The sequence below is a fragment of the Uranotaenia lowii genome, chromosome 1 (genome assembly GCF_029784155.1).
Source record: "Uranotaenia lowii strain MFRU-FL chromosome 1, ASM2978415v1, whole genome shotgun sequence".
NCBI lineage: Eukaryota > Metazoa > Arthropoda > Insecta > Diptera > Culicidae > Uranotaenia > Uranotaenia lowii.
This window is the reverse complement of record NC_073691.1, coordinates 121842707-121865059: the sequence shown is the minus strand read 5'-3', so window position 1 is coordinate 121865059 and position 22353 is coordinate 121842707. Positions and strand designations below refer to the sequence as shown.

Sequence of the window (22353 nt, the reverse complement as noted above, 5' to 3'; positions counted from 1 at the left end):
GTACTCAAAAAACATCATCATTTTTGTTTCTTCTGTAAAACCAAGTCCGCTAATTGGAAATTTTCCGCTGAACAGCTTTGTCGAAGATCGTAAATTCGTATCTTATTAGACAAAAAAGTTATTAGCTGTTTAACAGGGGTATGACTATTGGCATTGATAAACAATAAATTCAATAGACACCACTGTTGGGTGCCTTGTGCGGTATTGCATGACTACTTCTCATGCAGTACTTCGCGGGGCACAAGCAGTGGTGTCAATTGAATTTATTGTTTATCAATGCCAAAAGACATACCCCTGTTAAACAGCTAATAACTGTTTTGTCTAATAAGATACGAATTTACAGTCTTCGACAATGTCGTTCAGCGCAAAATTTCCTTTGAAGAATTTATAAATTGGCATAGAAACAATTAGCGGGCTCGGTTGCACAGAAGAAACAAAAATGATGATTTTTTTTTAGTACAAAATATTCAATTTTCCCATACAAACCAAAAAGTTCAAATTTACTCATGTAAACGTTACTTAAAAATTCTGCAAAAAAAATGGATGAGTTTTGGACCAAAACAAAGCATTTTAGACCCCAGAGTTGAGAAATTAAAAAATGATTCCAAATCGACTCAGTCTATTATGACAGTATGTATTAGAAAGATGTGTACGATAGTGCGCAAGAGCTTTTTTTGTATAAAGCTATAACATTGATTTATTTACTGTAGTTGACCAAGTACTGGAAATTCTCAGGAGTTTTACCATTTCCAAACAACCAAAAGTCCCATATCTACATACTTAACCGGGTGCCAACAAAGTTCGAATTTCGCTGAACAAAGGTTACAAAATGTTCCTCAAATAGCCTTTTTGTAACACTTCGATCGCATCACTCAGTATTGAAGTTACAAATTGGGTCTCAAAAAAACTTCAAGTCCATGAATTCCATAAAGCTCATCAAATAGCCTGTTTTGAGACATGTCACCATTTTTTGTAGCTTGGAAATTGTTGAAATGTATAATTTATAATAAAATTTCAACTCAGAACAACCAAAAGCTAAACTAGCTTTTTTTCTAAAAAAAATCGTCGCACTGTATTTAAAACCACAAAATTTATCTCAAATTGAAAGTCAGTTGAAGCAACTCATGAATCAAATTTCAAGATAATCTCAAGAACTTGTGTAATTAAATGGTTAAAAGTTAATACCGGTTTATAACTTTTTAACATTCTAGAAAAGTTTATTAACATTTTGAATTTTAGCTACAGGTATGGCAACATCTAGGCATGAACTCGTGGCAGCATGTTTGGCTGTTATCTCGAAGGGTCGCGGTCATAACTGGTATCAGGACGAATTTTTTTTATTAGGTTGTTTGATTGCCTGGCTAAGAAAATAAAACAAATGTGTAGCAGAATTGGTGTGCGTCAAAAACAAAGCAATTAAGTCAGATCAGTCTGATGAATTGATATGATGGGAGGAATAAAGATGGATGCCGAGAAACTGGCAGCACTACATGGGCTGGTGGTGACCGAAGTAAGAGAGGAGAGTTTTTGTTTTGTTTTTGCTGATTAAAAGATTCCATGTGTGCCGAATAGAAGGCACTTTAAATCTGTAATGGAACTTCAAAGTTTCAAAGTTAAAATTGAAAATCGCAGAAAACGTCGATTTATTAACATAACAAAATATCGCGGTGCTAAAACAAAACTTAACATGGAATTGGTTTTAAAATGGTGTCTTGGATTAAGCGGAAGCTCGGACAACCGGAGCCCGGATAAACGGAGTTCAACTGTATAAACGACAAAATTTAACGAGTGTTTTGTTAAATTGTCATCCACAAGGTGTTATCATCAGAATAAATTCAGGCTCAGGTGTATCACGAGATAACTTTTATAACCTCCAGATTTTCTGCTATTGTATCGTGGTTTGGCAACACTTTCAAAACTTTCCCACAGTCAAACTGTGGATGGTAGAATTTGGATTATGTCAAGACAAACAACTAATACAAACCCACCCGCAATCCAGTGCTGAATTTACACAGACACCGACACCGTGCCGTCCCAAGCAACTTCCGGTTTACCTTTGTGATTTTGCTGTTCCGTAAGATAGCCCAGAAAGTACACCTGTGTAATACCATCTTCATCAATCTTTCACAGTTCGGCGTCTCAATCGAAATCGTACAAGCAGGGCACGTTTGCTATAGTTTCTCGAGTCGAGAAATTGGGCCCCGATGTGGAAAAAAGGGAAGGAAGGATGGAAGTAAGTGGCACAGAACTCGATAACAAACTTCAGTTTCCGCAATAGCCCGTGTGTGCTCACCGAAGCGAACTATTACATACAATTGCATTTATCCCCCAAATGAAGATATTTACCGCAACCCGGCTCCGAGACGTCTTCCTGAATCTTGTTTATCTGAGAATCGGATGAGCTTGAAGCGATTTGGATTCACCTTTATCGTCCCTTTCCTAGCCTAGTCAAAGCACAGAGAAGGCAAGCTTCCATCAGACATCTCAAAACAGATAGGTAGCAGCTATTCTTGAATTGGGAGATCTCTAGTTGTTTCGTTTTTTGAGAATCAGGACACGTTTTACTTTTGTTTCCCCCCGGCCCGAGGACATTTTGGTCGATGGGGAGAACAAAATTATTGACTAGTCTGAACGGCACGGGGCATGGCATTGGAATATCGAAATAAGACCTGAACAAAACTGCACGAACGAAAATGTTTGATGGACTTATCGGATCTAATGGTTGAAGTTCCAATCAGATGAATGAAACGCTCATGTAGTTTGTTAAAGAATCTAATTCAGTGACAGTTTACTTCAACATAACTTAACTGAACTGTGGAACGGCACATCATAGCCTCTCATTATGGAACTTCGTCACCTTGAATTCCGCATCGTGTTCTAGTTTTCTTTTTTTTTACGGAAACGCAGATGCTCCTCGCTGCTCTGTCAAATCAAAACCCAATCAAACGCCTGCCATCTGACAAATTTTTTTTCAGAAATATTGTCGCTGAATCCCCAAACCGGAGTTTTCGTCAACATAAGCGGCGGCGAAATCACTGACGAAATTTCATGTTGACTAGACATTTATCAAACATCTTCCAAGAGTCGGAACCAAACGAAAGAAAGGGTTGCCGATTGTCGAGATACCTATTTGATGATTTTTTTTTATCGTCGCTGGTTGGCACGAAAACTTCGGATTTCAACTGCATTGACAATATCGACCTTTCACAGTTAGAAAAATCCACGTAGATTTACATGCAACAACATGGGTAGAAGGGAATCGGCTATTTACGTGCGAAGAAACCGCATATTTCATGTAAATTTTCATGTGCATTCCATGCTGTTGTTTACTGTAGGTTTACATTATTTTGATCTTTTTTGTCAGGGAATACTTTACTTTTTTAAAAAAAATTGGATTTGTTCAGAGGAAAAGATTTATTTCACGTTTTTAAACTCACTATTTGAAGATGAACACTTGAACCGATCACTTTGAAGTAGGAATCAAATAATTATAATTATCGATACATTTTCTTTCACCCGATGCTCCCGGCGACGGAAGCAAAGTCTGGGGCGATGATTTCACATTCAGCTCCATCGCAGCATACACCATCGATTTCCTGCCAAGGAAAGTTGTTAGTTTGAAAATATGGTATTGTTTAATGATATTTCTTACCTCTGTTTGTCTCAAATTAGCGCACACGACCAGATTGAACAAGAAATTGATGCAGTTCGCCTGCGTCGGGAATCCAATAGGAACGAAAACAAAACAGAATTGGCAAACTGACGTTGATGCTGGATTTCCCATGCGGTAAAATGTAAAGTTCCTTCAAAAGGCTAAGAAGCTATACTCTTTTTCATATTATTTGTGGCGATAATGTGAAAACATGCAATGTAGGATTACATTTTTCTTTCTGTGTAGTTATTCACTGATTTCGAACGATTCCAATAAAAAGAGTTACCAGTAGTGTACAAAAGGTTGCCATTATTGGGATAGACTGATCACTTGATAAAATCTCACGACCATGATTTAGGTTTTCCTGGAAATTTATCCGTAAGTGCTCAATTAGATCATCTACTACTAGGGATAAGTTATGTCTATTCTGAATTTCATGCTATTTTCCAAAAATTATTCCACCTTCTGTTACTGATAAGAGGTAACACTAATGCACCATTACGTGATCTCCCTGTAAGCGTTCTAATATTACATGATGGTACATTGCTGCACGGATGTGAAAAAGGCTTTTTTTGTAATTGCAGTCTATGCACTTCCGGGCGAGTGTCCTCCTCGTGCAGATAATTACCGCGCACCGAATACGGGTACGGAAACGGTGGCAAAATTCCGAACCCTCCGCCAGCCCATCTCGAATCATTCCTCGGCCGCCAGGAGATGTCGCACTCGAAAGTCAGCAGCAACTCATCCCTTCAAACCTTCCTTCATATCTGACTCCTAGGAATGAATCCCAAATAGATGATGTGAATGGGACTCGAAACGATTGTGCCTCCGCACTGGAGTGAAGCCAAGGGCCCCTGAGAGTAGTCAGAGCGATGAGAGGGTGCTAAGCTTCTTCGTCCCTCTTCATTCTCGACCATGAATGCTCCATATGGTTTCCCACACAGCCCCATACACACTGATGGAAATAAAATTCTGGAGAGAAATGAGTACGTTCACATCCATATTTGCTATTCATGACTGTTGGAAAATGTGTACACTTGACGCCCGCCAGCAATTACCACTTGGAGGCGTTGCTACTACATGAAAAATTATGGTTAATTGTAGCCGGGGATGTGTTCAATCAACCTTAGCATGAACGCTGTCTGTATGGAGGGACGTTTTTGTTAACGTTCTTCAACTTAACTATTCGATTTCAAAATTGATTTGTCAACTGTAGTTAAATGTTGAGGAATCTTTTCATCTTTTTTACCCCTGAATGTATGTAGTTGTATAATGGTTAATTAGCATAAATGTATTCGAAACAGACGGAAAAGGTGCAATCTCAGGATTGGACAGAACTGAAAATGGCTTTAATTGATAATTTTAAATTTGTTATTCAATAGTGTCACAAAAGTGTCGGCAAATGTAATTTTGTATGTACAGGCCCCTTTCGTTTTTATACAGATCCATTGTCTATGTATCGTGTGACGAACATCTTTTAAATAAGTCTTGGTGAATCTCGTTTTTCAGGTTTTTTCCTCAGATTTAAGTTTTTTTTTTGCTTCGAGAGCATAGGAGATGAAAGCTCAAATCTGAAGAAAAAAGCTTGAATCTTAATTTGTGGTGGGATGTCGTATAGCCGGTCTCCGTAAAACAAATCAACACATGGGCTGCACTCCCTTTCCAACTATCGACTACACGGACTGGGCCGGCGTCGCTATGAGTTCATATTAATTGTTGAGATTCTCAAAATTGTACAGTGTTACAGGTTGTGTTGCTTGTTCCTAGCACCTTTCATTTGGTTCATTGTGCAATGTTGATTATCTGGAACCATCATGCCATTGGCTAGGAGGGGATGCGATAGACCGTAGTTGATAGTAAGCTCAAGCTCATGCTTCATAACTGGATCATCATTATGGTAAGGTTTTCCAAACCTGGTGTGATATTTAGCGATTTAAAAGTATCATGATTTTTTCAATATTTGAAATAAAATTATACATACTACATCGAAATTAATTATAGGCTTGCAATACTGCTTTGGATTTCGTTCCTTTAGCGAGTGAAAACCACATGTTTTCTAGGCAAAACTTAAGGATGAGGTGCTTGATTTCTTTTTATTTTATTTTTTTTTTTTAATATGTCTTTATTTGTATCAAATCATGATTACACTTATATTACATTATTGCATTAAACTAGGTGTTCAGCTCAATAATGAACTGTTCATAGCCCTATAAGTAACTAGATTATAAAAATTTATTTATAAGATTTAAATTTGCTGAGCGCAATCAAGTTTTTAATGTAGGAGAACATCCTGTAATAGCAAAAATATTTTATACTTAAAACTAAACACTATCTTAAAATTAAACTAAACATAAAGAGAACGAATCTCTGCGATGGAAGACTGCATCGATTTGCCTCTGAAGTTGGAGATGATTTTGTTGGCCATCTCTTCGATAGATTCAATGCCTGCAATCCGATGAAGATCTTCGGTGCTGTGCCAAGGTGGAAGCCGTAAAATCATTTTCAGAACCTTGTTCTGAATCCTCTGGATGACTTTCTTCCTCGTCGCGCAGCAACTAGACCAAATCGGAACTGCATACATGATCGCTGGTCGGAAAACTTGTTTGTAGATGAGCATCTTATTTCGCAGACACAACCGGGATTTCCTGTTGATGAGAGAATAAAGAGATTTAGTGTATTTATTACATTTAGATTGAATATCTTCAATGTGATTTTTAAAAGTAAGATTCCGATCAAGTGTAAGTCCCAAGTACTTCACGTGATCAGACCATTCTAATGAAACCCCATTAAAAGTTATGGAATGATTTTCATTAGGTTTTAAAAAATTTGCTCTTGGCTTATGGGGAAATAAAATAAGTTGAGTTTTGGAAGCGTTAGGAGAAATTTTCCACATTTTCAAGTAATTCAAAAAGGAATTTAAATTTTGTTGCAATCTACTGCGTACCACCCGTAAATTTCGACCTTTTGCTGAAAGCAAAGTATCATCAGCAAATAATCTTCTACCTTTTCCTTCTGGTACATCAGGTAGATCAGAAGTAAAAATATTGTATAAAATTGGCCCAAGTATACTACCCTGAGGGACACCAGCTCTAATGGGTGTCCTTTCAGAGCATGAATTTTGATAGCTTACTTGTAAGGTTCGGCTAGTCAAATAATTTTGAATAATTTTGGTGAGATATACAGGAAAATCAAATCGAGCTAATTTAGCTACTAAACCTTTGTGCCAAACACTGTCAAAAGCTTTTTCAATATCAAGAAGAGCAACACCAGTTGAATAACCTTCAGATTTGCTAGCGTTAATCATATTAGTTACACTCAAAAGTTGATGTGTAGTAGAATGTCCATGACGAAAACCAAATTGTTCATCAGGGAAAATAGAATTCTGATTAATGTGAATCATCATTCTATTCAAAATAACTCTCTCAAATAGTTTACTTGAAGAAGGAAGCAAACTAATTGGTCGATAACTTGAAGGCTCTGAAGCACTTTTTCCAGGTTTCAAAATTGGAGTTACTTTGGCATTTTTCCATTTATTGGGAAAATAAGCCAAATGAAAACATTTGTTGAAGATTTTAACTAAAAAATTTAAAGTGCTTTCAGGCAACTTTTTAATAAGAATATAGAAAATCCCATCTTCCCCTGGAGCTTTCATATTTTTAAATTTTTTGAAAATCAATTTAAGTTCATCAATATTTGTCTCACAAGAACTTTCAAACACATTTTGCTTAGAAAGAATATCATCAAATTCTAGGGAAATTTGAGCATCAATTGGACTTACAACGTTTAAATTAAATTCATGAGCAGACTCAAATTGTTGGGCTAATTTTTGAGCCTTTTCTGAATTAGTTAAAAGAAGTTTATCCCCATCTTTCAAAGTAGGAATTGGCTTCTGAGGCTTTTTCAAAATTTTAGTTAATTTCCAAAATGGCTTTGAGTAGGGTTTTATATCCTCTACTGCTTTGGCAAAATTTTCATTACGAATGAAATTTAAACGACGTTTGATCTCTTTTTGAAGGTCGCAATAAATTAATTTCAAATAAGGATCCCTAGTACGTTGATATTGGCGTCGACGAATGTTTTTCAGTCGTATCAAAAACTGAAGATCATCATCGATCAAAGGTTGATTGAATTTATGTTTAACTTTAGGTATTGAAGCGGCTTTAGCATTGACTATTGCAGTTGTCAAATTTTCTACAGCCAAATCAATATCTTCTATTGAATTCAGTGGAACGTTTACATCTAAATTACGTTCAATAAAATTCATATATCGCTCCCAGTTAGCCTTTTGAAAGTTAAAAGTTGATTTTAAAGGGTTTTCAATGGGACTTTGGGATAAAGAAAATGTTACTGGAAGGTGGTCTGTATCGAGGTCCGCATGAGTAACTAATTGACTACAATGCTCGCCTAAATCCGTTAGAACCAAATCAATTGTGGAGGGATTTCTAATTGAAGAAAAACAAGTATGCCCTTTAGGATATTCAACAGTATAATAACCTGCAGAGCAATCATTAAACAAAATATTCCCATTAGAATTTGATGAAATATTATTCCAAGATCGGTGTTTTGCATTAAAGTCACCAATAATAAAAAATTTAGATTTATTTCTGGTGAGTTTTTGCAAATCTCCCTTCAAAAAATTTTTCTGTTCGCCGCTGCATTGAAAAGGCAAATATGCGGCAACAATTATAATTTTTCCCATAGAAGTTTCTAATTCAATTCCAATTGTTTCTAAGACTTTTGTATTGAAAGAAGGAAGAAGTCTAAATTTGAGACGACTATTGATGACAATAGCTACACCCCCACCTTGTCGATCAAGTCGATCATTTCGTAAAATTTTAAAGAAAGCATTGCTTTTCAAGTTATTGTCTGGCTTTAAAAAAGTTTCAGTGATGGCAGCAATATGTATGTTTTGAGTTTTCAAAAATAAAAAGAATTCATCTTGGTTAGCCAGCAAAGATCTAGCGTTCCAATTCATAATATTTAAACATCTATTTGGATCCATGAGGGAATCGTAAAGTCATAATAATTTTGTTAGCATAATTAAAAGAAGTTTGGAAAGCTTCAAACATTGAATTTGCTTTCAACATAAGTTGCATCATTTCCATTAAATTTTGATGCAAAAATTTTAATTTTTCCTCAGTAATCTCACCCAAATCAACAAAATTGTTAGGATCAGAAAATGAAGGAGAAGAAAAAGTATTTGAATTTCGGGGATTTTCCCAAGCCTTCGCGTGAACGTTGAGACTTGGTTTTTTCCCATTTTTATTAGTTAAACCTGAAGAGGGCAACCCATTTTCAACCACCTCTGAGAACGATAAACAACGAGTTTGTGGCGCAGAATCAGCCCAGGTAACATTAAAATCACTTCGGGTATTACCCAGCCGTGATTCCAATGTAGGCCGAGGCTGACTGCGAACAGGCAAGTTGTTTGCCGGTCTGACGTGTGAAGACGAAAAAGAGGAAGGAGGAGAAGAAACTTTTCTGGAAACTTTGGGATTTTTCCTAGAAGCAACAATTTTTGCCCTAACGGGACATTCTAGAGAATTCGAGGAATGATTACCTGCGCAATTCGCACACTTAAAAAATTCTGTTTTTGGCTTATCACCACCAAAAAGGCATTTAGATTTTTCATGATCGAATGAGCCGCAAAACATGCATCTGGCATTCATTCTACAATTTTTAGTGCCATGACAAAAAGCTTGACAACGACGACATTGCGTAATATTTTGTAAAAAATTGGTATGGGATTTACGAAAAGGTTCAAATTTTACTCGACAATGAAACATAAGACGAGCCTTTTCCAAAATTTGCAAATTATTGACCTGATCCTTTTTAAAATGGATCAAATAAAGCTCAGGAGCAAAACCAACACTACTGGTATTATTCGTGTTGGTTCTTTTCCTCATTTGAATTACTTGAATTGGAGAAAAACCTAACAAAGAATTTAATTCAGCTGTGATCTCATCCGGTGTCTGATCGCCGGTGAGACCACGAAGTACAACTTTAAAAGGACGATCACTTCTAGTGTCGTAAGTAAAAAATTGATGTTTTTTATTATTCAAATAATTTAAAAATTTTTGAAAATCATTAAAAGATTCCGCCAATATACGAGCAGTTCCCCTTCGACCGATCTGAAAAGAAATCTTCACATCCTTAACGGAAGTGACGATTTCTTTTCGAAAGGCATTGAAGTCAGGAATCGTGACCGTTATTGGTGGAATCTTTTCGTTTTTAAGAGTATAAGAAGAAGAAGGTTTCTTAGTACTCTTATCAGAATTAAATATGAATATTTCCTCATCACCGATGTTATGAAGGACATCGAATGAGTTGGAAATTTCAACTTTTTTGGGCGATGGACCTGAATTAGTTTCGGCAATACGCTTTCTACCAGCCCTTGAGCCAGCCGATGACTTCCCCATGCTGGAAAAAAAAGAGCTTGATTTCTTTTGATAAATGCAAAGTTTTGTGCATTTTAAATCTATATATATAAAGCAATTTCTGTGGGTTTGTTTGTTTGTTTGTCCACTGTAGGCTCAGCCGTCTTAAGAGCTAGAGAGCTGAAATTTGGCATGGATGCTCATTAGGACCAGAAATGATGAAAAATGTTTTCCGAATTTCGGTTGACCCTTTCTGAAGGGGGTCATCCATACAAGACAAATATTGTTTTCGTGTTTTTCAAGTTATTTTTTGTCGGATAGTGATGAAAATTAGCACATGGGGGTTTTGAGAGATGGGAAATCGATTCCAGTTATTGAATTTTTGGTCAGGGGTCGGCAAAAGGGGTCGCCCATATGACATTTTCAATATTTTTGTGATATTGACGTTAGTGTACATCGGATTGAGCTAAAAATTTGCGCTTGGATGGTTTTAGCCGGGCGGTCGATTGCCGGTATCAAATTTTGTGTGAGGGGCCAGCCAAAGGGGTCGTCAATATTCACTGTTCAGTATTTTTGTAAAACTGACGTTATTATACATCGGATTCAGATGAAAATTGGTACACGTGAGTTTTGAATGATGTGCAAACGATCACAAGTATCAAATTTTGTGTAAGGGACCGGCAAAAGGGGTCATCCATAAAACCTTTTCCATTTTTTTGTGATATTGACGTTGTTATACATCGGATTGAGATGGAAAATTGCACATAGAAATTATCAAGGACGAACAATTGATTCCAATTATCCAATTTTTGGTCAGAGGTCGGCCGAAGAGGTCCATATTAACTATTCACTGTTTTTTTGCGATATTGACGTTATTATGCAATTAATTGGTTTGAAAATTTGCACACGGGAGTTTTCAAGGAAGGGCAATCGATTTCTGAGATCAATGTTCGGAAAAGAGGCCACCGATCTGCAACTATTGGGTCGAAATTTATACACGGTTTATTGGGGTCGGAACGGTCAATTGATTTCTGATTTCAATGTTTGTATCAAACGACGAAAAAGGGGGTTTATTAACTGTCAAATTTGCTTTGCAATAATTAGATACGTGAGTTTTTATCGCATCGAAACGAAAATTCACAAACGGGGGTGTTTTGGCACGGTTAATTGATTCCTGATTTCAAATTTAGTAGCAAACGACAAAAAAGTGAGCGTACATATAACGTGTTCAACATTTTTGCAATTTTTGCTTAAAAGTGCATTTGGAATTGCATCTGGAAAATGCCTGTAAATTGACATTCATTCAAACTGTTCTAACATATACTAAATTGAAAGCGAAACGGAGTTCGTATCGAATCAGCTAGTATGGCTATATTTTTATCACAAAAGAAAACTAAATCTCGAATTTTAATGCACTTTAATGACTACACTCTAATAGCAGCAGTGACATTGCTTAATCACAATGCGTGTGTTTAAGGTAACGTAATCAGGGGTAAGATTGATCACTTTTTTTTCAATATTTTTCGATTATTTTTTCTGTTAAGGGAAATGTGGCATGTTTCATATTTTTAAAACCAGTACTCGACTTCTATGAACGTAAAACATGGTTACAGAAATTTATTAGACTACTAGATTTTAAAATCAAATTCGTCTCTCTTCAGAATTTGATGCTTTGGGGTTTTGTTGGGGACAGTTTTATCGAGATTTCTTGCTCATATAGGATAAAAAAACCCCTTTCATAAAAATTACAAACGTTAGTTTATCAATTTTACCTTGCTTTTCAGCGTTTTCTTCTAAAAACATTTATAAGCGAAAAAAGTCGCGAATGCCATAAAGATGGTAAAACGACTATAATCGAAACAAAAAAAAAAAATAAATTTATAATCGAAAAAGAACAATGATGCTGCATACATTTAGGGGCAAAAATTATAACAATTGCAAAATAGTTTTAGCTTCAAAATTCTAATGAAATTTTACCTTCACACATTCTCCTAGGCCCTCCCACAATTTCCATTTTCATTTTTTCTTCAAAGTTAACCATTTGATAGGATTTCCATCCATTTTTCCAATACGGGCTTACTCTTGGAAAATGTCCTTATTTTTTAAATATAATAAATTTATCATTACATGACTTTAAGAAAAGCACTTTTAATATATACATATTCAAAGAAAAGAAAAAGTTGTTCTTTCACATTCAACAATCCGTTTACTTCTAAATGGTTTTTGGTATCATTCGGAGAGCAGTTTGTTTGCGAGCCTTGGAAAAAATGGATATTTTAAGATTTTGTAATTACATTTTTACTTACAGAAAAAAAATTCAAATACAAACCGGATACTGCCTATTTAAAACTTAATAAACAGGCTTTCAAACGTAGGAAACAATTTTGAAAAATTCAAACTATAGACTGAATAATTGATGATAATGTGGAAAAATTTATTGTTGGTCAAAGTTACCCCGGTGATCACAATTACCCCGTTTTACGGTACTACCTTAAAACGAAGACTGTGTTTAACGTATATAACTTTATAGCGTGATTGTTTATCTACGATGGGCTGAATATTGAGAAAATAATTATTGGAAGGACTTCAGGTACCTATCTGCATAATTCAAGTCGACACCCGCCCTTCCCCGTATATTTATGAAAGTTTATATTATGTGAAGTTTTGGTCAGAATTATTGTTCCCAGTTTTAATCGACTTAAAAAAAAAAAACAGTCTAACTGAGGTAGACATTGATGTTTACTTAAACAAATAAATAAATATTGATAGGCAAATGAACATCGATAGTTAAAATAAATTTGAAGAAGGAGTTATTGATAAAAAAAATGTAATAGAATATTGAGATATGAACTTAATAAAAGTAAGACGGATTATTATCACCTTTTTTTCAATCAATGTGGTTTTTAATAATGAGAAATAGTGATGTTTCACTTCTCCGAGATTTTTTTGATGGTGTAAAGAATACTTACTTGTGGTGTGGTAGTACAGTGTAGGAATTAATTGAATTTTTAGAAAAAAAAATAAATATATACATATTCAGGTTAATTATTTACTGTGTAAAGTTAGATTGATTGATTTATTGTATGAAATATTGTTTTATTTCTGATCGTGTACGACACTGTGTGGGTTTAATTAGTTCAGCGTGAAAATGTAAGCGTGTGGCCGAGTCAGTCTATAAACTAGTTTGCGAGACTACAGTCGCGTTCGGCCTCTGTCTCTGGCGTGTGAGCGAAGTGAACAAAAAAAGAAGAGTCATCACAATACTTATAAAACTAATCAGGAAGAAAGACACATTAGTTATAAGATGAACATGAAGAAATTCAGTAGAAAAATAATAAGTTTCTACGAACGATGAAAAATTAATTCATTTAATAAAATGTACCGAAAATTTGATTACCTTTGATCACATTTTTCATTCATTCATTCATTCATTCATTATTGAATATTTTGGAAAGAGTTACTTTTACATGCTTTCAACGTATCCCAACTTCTTTTTAATTATAAATTTGAAGCCGTTAGAAAAAAGGCTTTAAAACGTCATTAAAAACGTCAATTATTGAAGAACAAACGGCTTTCTAACATTTTCTTTCAAATACATTTCTAATCAAAAGATGGCAAAGTTGCTGCAAAAATTTAAGGACAAAAATTAAAAATATCGCTGAATGTTTTATTGCTACAAAACAAATGAAATTTTAAATAAATACTACTTATAAGTCCCTTTCACTGTTCCCATTTTTGGTACAAGTTTTACCATTTGATAGGGTTCCTCGTCATATACGCCATACAGGCTTTCTCTTCGAAAATGTCTCACCAGAAAAAATAACACTAAATCTATACATTAATCAAGAAAAAAAGCTAAACTTTCACAAAAAAACACTCCGATTGCTTCTAATTGCTTTTATTTCATTAGAAAAGGTGTTTGTTTGCGAGCTTCCAAAAAAAAGATATTTAAAGATTTTCAAATTACATCTTGACAAACAGCAAATATTTCCCAAAAATACGTTATTTTGTCTATTTGAGACTCAATCCAAAGGCTTTAAAACTTATAAAAATATATTCAGATATTTAAACTTTAGACTAAGTTATTGATGATTGTGTGGAAATTGTGCTGATCAAACTTACTCCAGTTTTCGGTACCACATAGATGACTCCAGAAGTTTATAAATCCGAAATTTCGTTGAAATCATAGAACGCAACCTCCTTGTTGGTTTGGTATTCAAATATCAGTTTAAATTTTTTAAATTTAAGAAAATCTTAAGATTATATTTATATTATATCCTGGAATCTTGCAGAATAAGAAACTAGCATTTGCTTCAGTAGTTTTAACTCAGTTATAATTCCAGAAAGGCACATTTTAGTGCACGTGCTTAACTAAATAGGTATGGAAATGAATTGTTTACTTTATACTCGCTTCAAAACAAAAATATTCGCGTTAATCGAAGCACCAATTACTCACGGAAATAGCAAAAGGAATTGCTAGGGCATTGTGTATATAACTCTGGGGGAGATAAAGGCATGATGGCCACCTCAAGAAGGACGCTAATTTAACCGTAGAAATTTTTTATTTACTTCATTGTTTTGTGTTCAGATACTAAAAAAATCGGAAACGGGCTGAAACCTTAAAAGGTCGAATAAAACGTTTGAAAAATCATTTTAATTTTTTTTTTGCCAAAAGCTGGAAATCAGTCAATGTAGGGGCATAATGAGAACCCCCACTGGGGCAGTATAAGCACCATTAATCGGGGCACGATAGGATAGCATGAATGGTATTTGAAAAAAAAATCACCTCGAACAGGAATCGAACTCGAGTCTATTGATTACCTCTCAAACACCTTACCAATATGCCAAATCGTCAGATGAAATAAGTCAAGCTGTAGCTCTATTATTCAATTGACTTAATCGAGGTGTATTCACTGCTAGATTGTACGGCAGAAAACGCTCATCGTGCCCCGATTGATATAGCTCTGTTCGCCCCGAGTCAACCAATTTATGTAAAAACTCGTTTTAAAATTGATTAAAGTGGAAAATTAAAAATTTAATGATGGTGAAAATTGAGAAACTATGTGTAAATCATTTTGCAGTGCGTACATTTTAGATCAAGATGATTTAAAGGTCATGAAAGCGTATTCCGTGGTGCTCAAAAATTATAATATTTTTGTCACTTGAGAACCGAGCTGGATATTTTTTAATATTTCTGTAAAGAAGGATATTTTTTATTGGTGAAAAATTAATACTATAGGTAGTACGAAACAAATTTTTTTTTACTGAAGATACGTACTTTTGTAGAAAAGAGGAGTGTTTATTATACCCCGGGTGCTCGCTATGCCCTTATCTCCCCTATGTCCCAGTAATAATCAAACTTGTAACTTGAACAGATTCATCATGAGATATATTTATGCAGATTCATGTTTGAAATGATTTTTCGTTCTCTGTAATGAATTTGGATGTTTTAATTTAATGCATTTGAAAATAATTTGTTAATATTTAAAAATTCTGATTTTCTAAGGTTAAAATATCGCTGTTTTTTTAATCATTTTAATCAGTATTCAATATTGTTTTTAAAATATAAGAATTCCAAAAACTGTGAATTCCTATTTTAAAACCTAAAAACTTTCAAACCGACAGCTAAGTAACAACGCAACGATTGAGTAACCTACCACTCGATGTTCGATGGGAAGCGCTTCGAGGGACGGGCACACAAAACATTCTGTTCTGTTCCTCGGACTCCAATTCTAAATAGATATGTTTCCTTGTGTCTTCCTCCGCAGTTCCGCCGGATAGGCCCGTTATCTACGACTCGAGGCGCCGGGAGAGGACCAATACGGTGGAACCGTACAGCGAAGGCAGCGACATCCAGCTCGTTTGCGAGGTGAAAGGAGGTGAGTTTGCCGGCCATCAGTTGCCGAGCTGCTGGGTGTGATCATTCAGAATTCCTGTGATTTGCCAATTGTTCCATGATAAACTGGGGCTACGCAAATTGATGATTTGTGCAGACTAGATAGATTTTTGATTGAATTAATCACTCGTAAATCGTTGTTTTTCCTTAAAAATTCACACAGAAGAAAAAAACAAAAAAATAGATAAAACATCTATTGACAAATAGCACGAATGTGAATTTGACAAATGATTAAAAAGGTGTATTTTTATGACACTAAGGACGCTGTTTCACTAAGGTCAATTCAAATTTGCGTCCTGTTTCCGACTGGAACTGCCCGTTTCTGGGGTGGCGTTTTGATGGCGCGCTAGGCTAGAGAACTGATAAACGCGCGGACATTTCTATTTGATGAATATTGTTTCCTCTGCTGCCCTTCCAGGACGTCCTCGACCGAACGTGACCTGGTATCTGGACAACACGGTCATAGACGAGTCGTACGAAACCAGACCCGATGGGACAACGGTCAATCATTTGTCCTATCCGAACATTGGCCGGCAGCATTTGGATGCCAGATTGATGTGCGTCGCTAGTAACACCAATCTGACACCTCCGAACAGCAAAGTCGTAGTGCTGGACGTAAATCGTAAGTATTACCCGTAAGGTCCTGGACAGTTGACTGGGCCCCCGATTATTTGTGTGGACGTTTCGCTGCCGCGGCTTCTAACTAGATAGAAGTGTTAGTTGGGGCGCTTAAGCTAGAGCTGTGCTGTTTGCTGATCCGGATAGGCGCTAATTCTAACAAACCTTCATTTTTCTCCACATGCACACCATGCCTTACCCGAATCTTCGCTTATGTCACTTTACGACAGTGAAACCAGTCGCTGTGCACATTCTGGTCAAAGAGAAGTTCGTTTCTGCCGCCAAACGGTACGACATCGAGTGCAAGAGTTCCGGTTCCCGACCGGAAGCAGTCATTTCCTGGTGGAAAGGGACGCACCAGATCAAACGGCTCAGCAAAAATGTGAGTATGACAATTTTTCTCTCACACATCCTTCATCAAACTAATGATTAAAAGGAATAATACTTTCGTTGTGAATATTATTTTTTACGAAGAATGATTCAGAGAAGATAAAAATTAAAATCTTTCAACTAACTACGAGTTTTTTTTATAATGATAAAGTAGTAAAATAAGCAGTAGACTGCCCTGAAATTGTATGGGAAATTCAAAACCTGTAAAATGTTATGCGCTGCAGGCAAAAATTGATCCTAGGCCTAGTGTAAAATCTCATGCCAAAATTGGGCCAGATCGGATCACGGGAAGGGGTCGCTCAACGAGCCTGAAGCTTGTATGGGATTTTGAGACATTTTGTTCGGAAAAAAACATGAAAAACCAGTTTTTCATCAATAACTTTGGTTTTCTACGCCCGATAAGAAACGAGTTTTCTTAAAGCTCGAATTATGAAATATATTTCACCCGAAGACTGCAATTTGATTCGAGTTCAAATAAAAAAGTTATTAGACTTCAAAAATGGGTTAACTTATTAAGGATGATATTCATCATTGTAAATGAGTCGGGGCGCACAAACATTTCGTCGCAGCATAGACCTTGGTGAATACCACCCTTAAAAAAGTTACCCCATTTTTGAAGCCTAATAACTTTTTTATTTTAACTCGGATTAAATATTTTTCATAATTTGGGCTTTAAGAAACCCCGTTTTCAAAAGAAATCGGCCGAAGGAAACTAAAGTTATCCATAAAAATCTGGATTTTCATGTTTCTCTAGACACAATCCACGCGTTTGTATCGCTCAAAAGTGATTTTTATCCGTTCGCGTATCAAAAAATCTAAAAATTGTCTATAATTTTGATAACTCAAATCACTCAAAACCAACGGAAAAAAGAGAAAAAGGAGTTTTTATACATGTTTTAGATGATTTTGAAAATCAATTTTTTTTGTTGGACAAAGTGGATATTTTAATAACTTTTACAAAATCATTTATTTAAATATACGGATGAATTTTTTTTGGAAATATTTTTAGTATGTTTTGAAGCCAAAAAACACGGCTTCATTTTGTAGAAAAAAGAATTTGTTTATATTCAATGTAGTTGGTTTGAAAAACGAACAAAAACAGTCGCAAATGAATGAATTTACGTCACAAAAAAGGGAACTTTTTAATTTTACGAGAAAACTATGACATTTTTTGAAATACAAAAATGAGATTTTCTTAAAAAATGATAAGACGATTCTAAAACTCTAAAATTTATAGAAATCGGATGGAGTCTAGCTGAGTTACAACAGCGCGAATGAGTGAATTCACGTCACAAAATTAGATTTTTTGTTAAATTTTATATGAAAAACTAGCAGACCCGGTAAACTTCGTCTTACCATGTTCAATTTGGCGTCCATTTTCCATTTTTCCTAGTTTTCTTTACATTTCCCTTCTCTCCCTTTACTCGAGTCGTCCCGCTCAATTCTATCAATATTAAACCAAAGAATTGAAACTCAACGGGTCTTTTCAAATTCAATTTTTGTAACTTGTTCAATGAATAACTGTATGTTGATAATATGTATGTTTCAGTAGATTTATTCAATTTTGTTATAGTGTTTTTAATATCGGGACAATTTTTGGAGTATTTGCCGAATATTTTGCCTAACGCAGCGCTTTCAGCTCCCAATTAGGTTTTTATGGTTTTTTTTAGAGCTAAAGAAATAAAAAAACATAAGAAAAGATTTTTTACTAACCATTTTCAAACAGCTTTTTATTCACCATCCCCATCTTTCGAAGCAGTTTGAATTAAAATTCATATTTTCACCAAAATTATTTCCAAAAAGTTTCGCCTGATACTTAAGTTATAGACTTTACACATTTCAACTTAAATTGTTCCCAAACAGCACTTGTCATGGAATTTAATCTGGCGATATTGGGTATTGCAAATTCCTTTTTTTTATTCAAGCAAAAAAGGCAAATTAATTCCTTTGAACTTTAAACCGATGAATCAAAGAAACGATTGGTTTTGAAAAGAGGAAAACATATGTTTAGATATATTCACCCATTATTTTAAAGATTTTAATTGAAGCAGTTCTGATTTCAAAATTTCCTGAACGTTGTTGGTAGTGATCTGCGATTTCATTTAGGATTATGTTATATTTTTAAGATTTAATAACATTTTATTGAAAAGCAGATTTTGTTTAAAATTTAATAGATCGAAAAGAAATAATCTGTTCAGGCTTCGATGGTTTCATGAGTTCATTTTGTTTCCTGAAAATTATCATATAAACAAAACCTTAATAAAAATTATGTGTTTTTTTACTGTAAATCTTAATTTTCAAAAATGAAACACCGGTCAAAACCTAACGAATATCACCACAGTTCAACTTTCATATTCTCTGAATAAAGTAATATTTTCAAAAAAATAGTAGTTATGTTGACAAAAGGAAATGTCGAAGTATACATTTGTCCCATTTATTGGGGCAAGTGAAAACACATAGGTCTTTTTCAGATGCGTCAGTAAAAAGACTTTAAAATGAATTTAATACTTGTTCTTGTTTGTCTGTTTTATCAACTTCCATTGCTATATCCTTAATAAGTTTTTCTCCGGAATAAATTAATGCTTGGTACTTCAATTTCACTGAATGCTGTTCAACCAAAAGACCTCGATTTACAAAGACATTTACAATAATTTTGAATATCCGCTTTAGATTCAACACTCGGGATATCCTTTCTGGCCATTTTGGAGAATAAAATTCTTAAATTGTAGATGTTTCATAGCTAAATGGCGCGTTTTCACTTATTCCACCTAAGAAATTACAGGAATAAATATTATTTTTAACACTTTCAGTTCATATTAAAAGTTCATCATAAAAACCTGCTGCCCCTGGAATATCAATCACAAAACTTTTCAACAAAAAAGTGAATCAAAAGTCTCTTCTATTTGAAATTCTTCCGGAAATGCATATCATCACTTTTTGTTATTAAAAAGTAGATTGTTTTATTGATAACTTCAATTTACGTTTGCAAAAAATCCAATAGTTTAATCCTATCTAATCTATTTCAAAGAACAGACTCTTGATGAGAGGACGAATGAACAAGTTGGTTAAAATCCTCTATAAATGAACAAAATAGAATAGAATAGACTCTTGTTCAGTTAATGTGTCTAGCGTTCTAGGCGTATTGGATTATACGAAATTGAATGTAAAGCTTCCCAATTTCTTATTTTCAAACGTCCGCAAAGTGTCATAACATTATTTCATATTTATCTTTATCAAATTCTTATTTCTGGACAACAATTTACTACTTCAATTAACACGAATTAAAAATGGTTTTAATATTTGAAATCGTTTATATGGTTTTGATTCGATCGATAAAATATCAATCCGTGTCACATCTAGGCGTCATTTATTACCATGCGCTGTGTACAAATAAGCAAAAAAAACACATCTAGGTTGCATATCGCCCCCACGTGTGTAAGAAATATAGGTACTTGGTTGAAAAATAGGCGCCTAATTTTTAATTTTTTATTACTATTATCTTGCAATGACGTTTGCTAGCGATGCCTCGCCCATGGAGACGAAAAAAAACCCTCGAAAAAATGAAAATCTTTAAAAATGGATGCTTGACTTTTCAATTTCAGATTTTGGCAAAACAAATATTATATATTTTATTCGGTCAGCAAAATGTCAACCTGAGTCACATCTAGGCGTCTTTCAAAACCATGTGCTGTAGAAATGAGCTAGGAATCAAGAACAAAACAAATTACATCAAGGCTTCATATCGCCACCACTTGCATTGCAAATATGCTTGGTTGAGAAATACGCGCCAAAATATTCTCACTGATCAGTATGCTATGCCATGGTTACAATCTTCTAACGACGTCTGCTCGCGACGCCTCGACCTTGGAGACGAAAAACAAACCGCCCAAAGGAAAAAAAAATCTCGAAAAAATGGAAGCCATGACTTTTATTTCATTCAAAAAACTACAAATTTAATTATTACGGACGATTGACGCGACTTTGTGTTGTTTTTATTCGATATAAACCGATTCGCATGGCTACAGAATATTCTAAAAATAATTTCATTCGAACCTTTTGGGTAATATCGGAGGAGTAGTACTACAAACACCGTTACAAGAGAATTTTATATAATAGATATGCTCTGAAAGCTATTTTACCCTCCAGATGTTCGGATTTTTACAAATCGAGCATAATTTAGTTGATTTTTTTTTAATAAGTTCATCATTTTCAAATAAAAATACTAAAAGATAGAAAAAAAAAAATTTTTTTTTTGATGAATCTTTAAATGAAGACAGCAGTAATTTTAACATATGATCCCTCAATATGTTGCTATTCAAGTGCCAATCAAAATAAGGAAAAAGTTAGGTGAAGATACTGAAAAGTTTTGATTGTAAAATTCGGAACAACAGAATATCGTTTTTGAAAGTGTAGATAAAATTGGAAGGCTCCAAAGAATGGTTCAGTATAACCACAGGTATAACTTCATATTCGTGACGTGAATTCAGTCAACTACCCTGTTCTGTTTGAACTGAGTGAGTTCACGTCACAACTTCAAATAAACATAACTTCGTTCGTTGTTGTTCAATCGAGAAGCTTGGTACATCAAATTGTGGGTAATTGTTTTCTTTACAACTCATTCGAAGACACCGAAATTCTATTTCCTCAGAGAGAATAGGAAATCAAAGTTGTATGTACAAAAGTCCAAAATGGTTAATTCTAGCGTGAATTCACGTCACAAAAGTAATCAATCACAACAAAAACAACTTAAATTTTAAAATGACCAAATCATATTCATTTTGAAGGAAATTCAATTTGCGACCGTTTGCTACAATTTTTTTCATTTTCAAGGAAATTGGTTGACTTCAAGAATGATAACAGTGCAGAAAAGTCCGGAAAAGCGATTTCACGTCACGGTGGAATGTGTCTCTAGAACAAAATTTCTCAAAATCCCATACAAACTTCAAGCTCGTTGAGCGACCTCATCCCGTGATCCGAACTAGCCCAAATTTGGTATGAGATCTTGCACTAGGCCAAAGTTAATTTTAGCCTGCAGCACATAACTTTTTCAAGAGTCGGGTCATTCGGTGCAGTCTAAAAAGCACCATTATAAATTCAGCAAATCAAGTTAAAACGAGCTATTTAGTATTAACCACCCGACTGAATAGGTTTGTTAGTCACATGATCTAGTATAATAAACTTACGATGCCATATTTTTTAGCAGTATTTATTAGAGTACCAAGTTTATCAAACTTTTTAAACTGTATGGAACCCAACAAGAAGCATTGGTATTTTGACGAATGAAACACTTTACGGATGGGGAAGGAATCTTAGCCGGAAAACACCGATACTTGATATTCTCTATCTGAGAAATACCTGCTCCAAATTCTTAAAATTTATTATTTTAGAGTTACCAAAGCGTTGTGTACAATTTTGTAGAA

General features: G+C 34.7%; 1 protein-coding gene across 1 annotated transcript in view; it reads left to right on the top strand.

The window, feature by feature from the left end:
- The window catches only part of LOC129739534 (titin), a 513907-nt gene that overhangs the window by 337570 nt on the left and 153984 nt on the right, over positions 1-22353 (top strand). Inside the window, exons 5-7 of the mRNA XM_055731016.1 lie at positions 15798-15908; positions 16344-16547; positions 16774-16925. Of these exons, the coding sequence (XP_055586991.1) occupies positions 15798-15908; positions 16344-16547; positions 16774-16925 (467 nt within the window). The remainder of the gene's footprint in view (positions 1-15797; positions 15909-16343; positions 16548-16773; positions 16926-22353) is intronic.